The sequence below is a fragment of the Cyprinus carpio genome, chromosome B14, assembly GCF_018340385.1.
Source record: "Cyprinus carpio isolate SPL01 chromosome B14, ASM1834038v1, whole genome shotgun sequence".
In the NCBI taxonomy this organism is placed as follows: Eukaryota; Metazoa; Chordata; class Actinopteri; order Cypriniformes; family Cyprinidae; genus Cyprinus; species Cyprinus carpio.
In genome coordinates, this window is record NC_056610.1 from 3,718,689 (window position 1) to 3,728,009 (window position 9,321).

The 9,321-nt window shown below is 40.8% G+C and overlaps 2 protein-coding genes across 2 annotated transcripts in view; both read left to right on the plus strand.

Annotated features, from left to right (window-relative positions):
• LOC109102640 (histone RNA hairpin-binding protein-like) overlaps positions 1 to 7,203 on the plus strand; it is a 34,813-nt gene extending 27,610 nt beyond the window's left edge. Inside the window, exon 7 of the mRNA XM_042737769.1 lies at positions 7,151 to 7,203. Coding sequence (XP_042593703.1) covers positions 7,151 to 7,181 — 31 coding nt within the window. The 3' untranslated portion in view covers positions 7,182 to 7,203. The remainder of the gene's footprint in view (positions 1 to 7,150) is intronic.
• On the plus strand, positions 914 to 6,642 carry LOC122139569. The gene is made up of 2 exons (XM_042737768.1): positions 914 to 1,534; positions 2,932 to 6,642. Exon 2 carries the CDS (start codon positions 3,025 to 3,027, stop codon positions 4,102 to 4,104), a length of 1,080 nt encoding a protein of 359 aa, XP_042593702.1. The 5' UTR covers positions 914 to 1,534; positions 2,932 to 3,024; the 3' UTR covers positions 4,105 to 6,642.
• Positions 7,204 to 9,321: the final 2,118 nt, after the last annotated feature.

Consider the following 9,321-nt stretch of genomic DNA (forward strand, 5'->3'; position numbering starts at 1 on the left):
AAATATTGAAGAAAAATTAATAGGCGATAATAAGATTGTTTAAAGCTAACAAATAAAGCAAATCAAACAGATAAAAAGGTGACTGAAAGAGCAGTATTGGCAATTAGCCAAAAAACTTCTGAGAAATTGGAGCACTAACTTGTAAAAGTGCTTAACAGTAGGTCAACTACAATCTGTTCTTTGATTCACGGTCTTATTCTGCCCTCTAGTGGCTCATACTGAACTTAATACAAGCCTTAACAAAATGAGATTTATCGGAATAACGACTTAATGTCGAAATAATGAGTTATGTCGAAATAACAAGATAAGTTTCCTTTTTTTTCACCATGCTGTTCAGGGCTTCCGTACGATACATAACTTCCGTTTAAAAGACTAATAAGTATATGTATATATACATGTCGTGTGTGTATATGTGCGCATATATGTATGTCTCTAAGGGGTGTAAGTTTTTGGTACAGGTCTTTTGGTTTAGTACGCAAAAAATCGTTCCTTTTTTCAGGAAATTCAGACAATAAATGCCGTTTTGGCTCTGACATGGCACGACAAATTCCTGTATAAACGCCTTAGTTTTAACCGCGCCGCAATCATCCCTCCCTCTTTTATTACTAGTTTTAATCTGAAATATACATGAATGAACATCTCACCCCTCACGTAATCACTTAATTAGTGTTTCAGCCATGGAAAGATGTCATTAAAACAACATGTAAACACAATGTCACATAGCAATTTATTTACCTCAGGCAAAGTAGCCTGAGCATTTTGAGAAATAGACTACATACTCGTTATTTGCTTTATCTGTTAGTGATGTCTTAATTATTCAATGCATGTTTAAATAAATATTTTATGAAACAAGTTATGACAGCCACTCTGTAAATTATTATATTTCAACAACGAATAGAAATTGTATTTATTTATTTATTTATTTAATTATTTTTTTTTTTTATTTAATTTGAGCTATTATTAAAATTAAAAACAAAAACTAATTAAATTTAAGTTTGGGCTCTGTGGTTAATTCTAAACTTATATTAATGTAAAAGGGGTCCCTGATAGTCGCATGACATCTGCATGAACACTGACGAATCACTGGGGAGTTGGGCTTAGGAGAGCAGATAACAATTAGTTAAAAAAAAAAATTATCAGCTTCGGGACATTCCTACATATTATTACGTTAATTTTTTATTAAAATAAGAACAAAGAAGGAAACTACAAACAGTAGAGCAAAGAAGTTCTTGTTTTTGTTTTTGTTTTTGTTTTTTTTCTCTCCAGGTATTTTTAGTTCTTTATCGATATTTCACTTGTACTGGGGAAAGCTCCTTTTTCTCCGATGACTGAAGCCCGTCAATAACGCAGTGTAACTTTAGTTCGTGCAGTGAATAAAAAACAAACCAATGCCGACAAAGCCTGCCAAAACCCGCCAGAATGGGCAGGGTCATCTGGGTATATAATATATACTTCTCCTTCAGCGACGACTGCTAGACTACGAAGCCTTTGCCGTGATCAAGCCTCACAGTGGATCAAGAGACCCCCTTCCTACTTGACCATCTTCGCCGCTTCATGCTGCCCGCTTGCCTGCAGCAGCGACAGTCTCCGGTTCCCTGCCGCCATCCGGTGACATAAAAGAGCAAATTCCGGCATTGTTTCAAATGGCGTGCCGTTACGGTCGCTGACGGTTACGGTGAGTGTGTTTCATGCTTGGGCACCACCCATGCTGACGCAGCACTCGAGACGGAATGTCCTCATTTTAACGATACGAGTCTTGCCTCTCTGTGCTCATGGAAAGCTTTCTTTTCAGAGATGACTCCGCCCCTCGTGCCCTCCCACTTTCTGTGGGGAAAAAGCAGCAAGTCAGAGGAACTCGGCGCTCGGTGACGAGTGAGACCATGCCGGCAGAGCCAGTGAGTGCATCACTCTCTCCACATGGAGAGGTTTCACCTGTCCACTTCTCCCTTCTGGACCAGTGTCCCTCTGCGGCTGTGAGCAATCTGGTTTCATTTGGGGGAAGTGATTGTGACGCCATGGATGACAGCATGTCGCTGGAGGCTTCAGATGCAAAGGAGCTGTCAGGCTCGTATGTCGACCCCGCACCCTTGCCATCTGCACAGCCCAGCGCAGCCAGCACGGGCATGGATGCCGAAATATAACATATCCTGTTTAAAGCTGTGGAGGAGCTGGGTCTGGGGTGGTCTCTGCCAGAAGAGCCCACCCACAGCCACTTGGATGAGTGGTTCTTGCTGGGGCACAGTCAGGCCCCTCGACAACAAGCTTCACCATTCTTTCCTGAGGTCCACAACGAGACCACCAGGTCTTGGCACGGCCCATACACAGCCATTCTTTGTGCCTCATCTTCGTCCACCCTCATGACTGTCGAAGGTGCCGAAGAAAAAGGGTTTCACCTATGGCCTTGTTTGGCCCTGGAGTTGAGGGTTTCGCCAAAACCTTTACCGCTGCACAGAAGTCATCCCAGGCAATGCAATACTTCCTGCCAATGTGCTGTTGTGAACATGGGGCCCGTTCTAATTGTGTCCACACAACCATCCACCGTTATAGCAAGAAAGATAAAACAAACATTTTCAAATGTGGGGATAATAAAATGAGGTTATACACTCCTATTTGCTCAAAGACCCCTGCGTTTCAGTGGCGTGGTCTCCACCTCGTTTCAGAGTGAGGATGACAAAAGGGCCCATAGAAAGGGTTCCCCCAGCCGAGAGTGAGTCAGGGTTATATTGAAACAGTCCCTCTCGCAAGTATGCCCAGTGGACTGGATCTTTTTGCTGGACCTGAAAGACGCATACATTGACATCCAGATAGCCCCCCATCACAGAGACAATTCTTGAGATTCGCCTTCGAGGGAGTGGCTTATCAGTGCACAGTCCTTCTCTTTGCACTGTCCCTAGCTCCTTACATGCTTTCCCCGCTGAGACAGATGGGAATCTGCATTTTGAATTACCTCGACGACTGGCTCATTCTGGCCCAGTCAGAGGAAGAGCTACTATCTCACAGATTTCTCCTCCTCAGCCACTTAGAATGCCTGGAACTCAGAGTCAATTTTGCCAAGAGTGCGCTGTTCCCCAGCCAACAGATATCGTTCCTGGGAACCGTTTTAGACTCAGCCCAAATAAGGGTGATAGCTGCGCCAGAACGTGCACTGGACATTCAGCAGCTCGCAGCCTCATTCAAAATTCGGGCCTCTCGCCCTCTCAAAGTGTTTCAGAGGTTGCTGGGCCTCATGGCCTCTTTGTCTCCAGTACTTCAGTTAGGCCTGCACCGCTGAAACCACGAGTTCTGTCCCACTCCCGGCGTCTCGGACACCTTTGTGTCAGGGTGGACCAGGCCTGTATAACTGCCCTGGCCCCTTGGAAAGATCATCAGTGGATGGAACGGGGTGTGCCCCTGGGAATGGTCTGCAGGAGGAAGGTGATCTCGACAGACACCTCCAACATGGGTTGGCAAACCAGCTTTCAGCCACTGGACAAAAAAGGAAGGCTGGCTTCACATCAACTGCCTGGAAATGCTGGCAATGTGTCTGGGCCTTCGCACCTTTCTGGCAGACCTAAGGGTATACTACGAATTGGTCCGTTCGGACAGCACGACGGTGGTGTCCTATATAAATCGCCAGGGTGGTCTCTCCTCGAAGCGCTTCTTCACACTGTTGGAGCGCCTCTTAGAATGGGCCCAGCTCAACTTGCGCTCACTGAGAGCAGCTTATATACTGGGCAGATTAAACCCAGGAGCATATATGCTGTCTCGGTGCAACATTCCCTCAGAGGAGTGGACGCTCCACCCTCAAACAGTTCAGAAAATCTGGGAAATCTTCGGCAGGGCAGAGGTCGACCACTTCGCCTCAGAAGACAACTCTCATTGCCCAACTTACCACGACTGGCCCAATCTCCTCCTCTATGCTTTTCGCCCGATCGCTCTGATGCTGCAGGTAACCAGGCAAGTCAGGGAACAGAGACGCAAGGTTCTGTTGGTGGTCCCGCTCTGGAGGAGCCAGCACTGGTTTGCAGAGCTGAACTGGCTGCTTTCGGCAGCCCCGTGGCCCATTCCCCTGAGACGGGACCTCCTCTCCCAGGCGAACAGAATGATATAGAACCCCCAGCCTGAGGTGTGGGCTCTGCACCTTTGGACTCTCGATGTAAGCTTGTGAACCTCCACGAGAACAGCTTAAATACAATCTCTCAGGCTAGAGCGCTGTCTACAAGATGCCTTCTTTGCCTGGTGTGCAGCCTGACACGCAGACCCAATCTCCTGTGACATATCTCTGATATTGGCCTTCCTGCAATAGCTGTTGGACAATTGCAGTTCCCCTTCCACACTCAGGGTCTATATAGTTGAACTTGGGGTGCTTTCACACCCGTAGATAGATTGTTTTGTTCTAAAACATGGGCTAAAATTATTGCAATGTTGCTTTTTATTCTTTGTGCATTTGTTTTCACACGGCAAAGTTTCACGGTTTATTTTTCCGCTCATAGCTGTCATCCATCAGGATGGAACCAGCTTTGATGGAACTACAACATCTTCAAGGACTTACTGATGTTTTAATTTTTTTTTTTAAGCTGTCGTTATATTTATTTATTTTGAGCAGGAGTCCAGGATTCGTCGGGAAAACATTGTTAAAATGCATGTACTATGAAGAGCAATAAGACATTATAAAATGAAAAGGTGCGCTTTGATTTTGAATGGCGAAGATATGCTTACCCACAGACATCGTCTTCTGTTTTTCATGGAACTTACGTAATTACCCATTTTACATTGTGAAGTGCGCTAGGTTCCGAAACAATGGGCCAGCTGTAACAGCAGCCTTACTCTGCCCTGTCAGGGCGTTGAAAGTCTATGTTGAGGGCTCCGCCCCCCCTTCAGGCAGTCGGATCAGCTATTGTATGCTTCAGAGAACCCTTGGTGTGGCCACCGGTAATGACGCAGAGACTTTCCAAATGAATAATTGATGCTATTATGCTAGAATACTCTTCTTTGGGCCTTCACTGCCCCATGGGAGTAAGAGCCCACTTAACTAGAGGTGTTGCCTCTTCTTGGGCCTGGTTTAGCGTCCATATTTGACAGATTTTATAATCTGGACATCCCGGCCTTACAGGCTCGGTCGCTCTGGGCCCCCTTGGGTGCTTAAGGCAAGTTCAAGTATTAGTCGTTCCTCTAGCATAGCAGGCTTGATTGTACTGGTTCCCCAAAGCATCTTAGCAGACACATTATGAGTAAAGTCTCGATAGGGAATGTACTCTGTTAATAATGTAACCTTGGTTCACTGAGAAACAGAACGAGTACTACGTACTTTGCCGTGCTATGTAGCTGTACGACTCAAACGTTGCTTCAGTCAAAGTAACTTAAGGATCTTAGTGCGGAATGCCAAATTATATAGCCAGATGACCCCACCCATTCTGGTGGGTTTTGTTGCCAGTTCCACTGCCGAGCTATTAGTTAATTTTTTTTTTTATTCATCGCACGACCCAATGGCTGTGCAGTTATACTGCGTTATTGAAAGACTTCAGTCATCAGAGAAAAAGGAGTTTTCCCCAAAGCATCTTAGCAGACGCAGTACTCATATCTCAGGGAACCAAGGTTACATTAGTAACGTAGTACGTTTTCTGGTCAAAATACAAGAAGGAAAAAAAAACTGCATCTTTACTAAATAAATTAAATAAACACTGATTCTACGCAAGTTATTCAGTTGAGCAATTTTCATTGAGTTTCATTGAATAATTGTCTGTCTTTTGTTGTTTGATTATTATTATTAATGACATTCAGCAGTAGGCTAATGCTGACTTCACTTTAGAACCAAATGCACAGTTCCAATTACTGTGCTTAACTTTAAATGTCCACAATGTCCAGTACTTTTTCTCATTCATGGATGTTTCTTTATCACACTAAGTTACTCAGTAACTTGAGTACGTGCTTTTTGCCATTTATTTTGGAATATACTCATGAAAAACAGGAGGGACTGGTATTTGGTTTATTTAAGAGGCTTTTTTGTCAACCTTGTGTCACAGTGTGCCTTTTGCTAGGGCTGCTCAAAGTCTCTTTCTCAATTTGAGTTTACAAGATTTTTTATTAAAATCAAATTTCTAATGTTAAATAGTAAAGCGTTCAATCACAGAATCAGGTTGCACTCCCAGGTGAGTGGTGGGCTAGCGGATAAAAAAAAAATGCCATCAGACCCTATGAAGTCTGGGTAAAATGGGCGAAATAAGGTAAAGTCTTGCAAGGGATAAAGACTTACATAGAACAAGATATGGTCCAAGGATCACTGGAAAAAGTAATTATTTTTGGTTGGTCATGTACAGTTGTAACTAGGGATGTCACAATACCAAAAATCTAGTTGTCTGTACCGATACCACTAAAGTACATATTACTTGATACCAAGTCGATACCACAAGTAAAAAAATCATCAACTCCTCTATTTAATATTATTACAAAATTGCAACATTAGTTGCACTTGGCCTTGAAATAATACACACACACACACACACACACACACACACACACATAGGCTACCCTGAATGCAAGCATTAGTTTAAATTCACTGATATACTGGCAGGCCGAATTAAAAAAAAAAAAAAAAAAATTCATAAACAATTATTTAAACAATAATATTAGCCAATAATGTTAATAAGGATAATCCATGGACAGCGCTCATGCTTTCAAACAAGCACTAATCATACAGACAGTTGTGTGTGTGTGTGTGTGTGATCATGCGCAGCGCTCGTGCTTTGAGCTGCACGGAGTGCGCACTCTCATTTAAATCTCACACAATCATTCATATATCATCACCGTCTTCCACTTGTAGTTCTTCTTTGCTTGGCTTATTTATTTATTTATTTTTACCATTTAAGGACTGACTGAAAAACTTCCAGGCATATGCTCTGGCTACCCTCATCAGTTCCAGAAGAATTGCAGCCTCGCTAGTCACTACCTTCGGTTCAATTAATACTTATACTACTGAGGAAAAATATGTACCGGCAGGATTTTAAAAAATAGATAACGACTTGGTACTGTAGTATTGGTTCTCGTGACATCCCTAGTTGTAACATGAAGTGTGATTAGTTGACTAGGGATGGCCATTAATACTCAGAAATGACATTCCATTACCCCCCTTTTTTTTTTCTCTCTCTCAAAACTTTGTCATCTTGTGTTACAGGATTCATTTACAGGAACCCCTAAAAAGATGATGAAAATTCACCATACCAAAATAACATTATCAAAAAACACAGATCCAATAACTGTTTTGAGCATTATTGTGAGCATTATTTTATTAAGAACCTTTTGAAAATAAATATTAAACTGGAATGACCAAATGCTTTCAACAGGTTCTGGTGTTTTATTGGTAGCACAGGTTTTGACAGATTCTTAAAGAGAAGGTTTTGCCGTATTACTGTATTCAACGTGTTCTTTCCATCTTTCCTTTTTGGGTTTTTGCAAAAGAAAATGTAAATGTGTAAATTTTGTAATTGTTGAATTTTCTATTGTGGTTATCCATTTAGTGCTCAGTGGACATTCTCATGTATTTATCAGTTTGTTGGATCACAGAGAGGGTTTGACAACAATTATTGTGAGCATTATTTTATGGTTTTAATGTTACTTTTTGGTTTTAAGTGTTCTTTTAGATTTTTTTTTTTTTTTTTAATTTCTATTTTATTAAGAACCTTTTGAAAATAAATATTAAACTGGAATGACCAAATAGTTGTCAGTTATTTAATATAGAATGTATATAATCACTGAAAAGCTTTTAAGACCTTGGTATGAAGCAAAATTACGTTTTATTTTTTTTTTTTTTTTTGTTCCAGTCAAATGCAACAAATGTTTGGAATCATAAGAAAATACTTATTTGGTAATGAAATTGGTACTTCTACTCTTTAATGTTACATTGAAGCTCTGTTTCCTTTTCAGTGATGCAAATGACTTTCTCAATATTATTTAGTGTCTGGCTTTACAGGGTTAAGATTTAAATTGAGCTTATATATTATAATAAAAAACAAAAAACAAAAAACCCAAATACCCCAATTTTCCTCTTCTTTTTCTCTTCTTTTTTTCCTTTTTTCCCCCTTAATGATTGTTAATGCAATTCATGGAAAGAATGCAAAACTGAAATGTTTTAATGTACTTAAAACAGAGAAATTTGTCATTAATATCAGTAAGATAAATCAATTCGCCAGTTTGTTTAAATGAAAGGTTTGGAGAAATGAGTACGCTACTGATTAAATTCAACAAATGTAATATTCTAATTAGTGCTGGGCAATGATTAATCACAATGAAACATCCAAATTAAATGCTTTTGTTTATATATGTGTTTACTTTGTATATTTTCATTTAGCAGACACTTTTATCCAAAGCAACTTACAAATGAGGACAATGGAAGCAATTAAAACAAAAGAGCAATATGCAAGTATGACAAGTCTCTGTTAGCTAAGTGCAGTACACGTAGCAAGGTTTTTTTTGATTATATAATAAAAAGATAAACAGATAGAATAAAAAAAATAATAGAGAAGCTAGTGTTAGTCTTTAAAGAGGTGTGTGAACTTGCAACCATGATGTCAGACACTGTAATATGCTGTGGTCCCCTCCCTGCTTACCGTGGTGATGAGATACATAGCAGATTGTCATCACTCAATGGCTGGATGTCTAAGTGGTGCTCGCAGAATAACATAGGTTTCATAGACAATTGGACAAGCTTTTGGGGCAGACCTGACCTGTTGAAAAGAGATGGTCTTCATCCCTCCTGGGGTGGTGCCGCTCTTCTTTCTAGAAATATGGCACATACTCTTAGAGTTTATACTTGACTAACTGGGGCCCAGGTCAGGAAGCAGACAGACTGGCTAAACCGACCGTCTGCTAGCCACCTCCAGTCACAAAAGTCAGTTAATTCTCAGCACATAGAGACTCTTTCACCTAGATATCACACTATAGAGACTGTGTCTGTTCCCCGGGCTAGAAAATACAAAAAACGTCCAAACCAATTTAAGAGCAACAATTTAATTGAGGTTCAACAAATAAAAAACAGATGTAATACAGATAAACAAATGATAAAGCTTGGCTTATTGAATATCAGGTCCCTTTCTACGAAAGCACTTTTTGTAAATAATATGATCACTGATCATAATCTAGATGCACTCTGTTTGACAGAAACCTGGCTAAAACCTGATGATTACATTATTTTAAATGAGTCTACACCCCAAGATTACTGTTAAAAACATGAGCCACGTCCAAAAGGTAAAGGGGGAGGTGTTGCTTCAATTTATAACAATGATTTCAGGATTTCTCAGAGGGCAGGCTTCAAGTATAACTCGTTTGAAGTATTGGTGCTTAATATAA

Bases quoted from the DNA above. Each gene is read 5' to 3' on its own strand.
- LOC122139569 (XM_042737768.1), top strand. From the start codon at position 3,025: ATGCCTGGAACTCAGAGTCAATTTTGCCAAGAGTGCGCTGTTCCCCAG.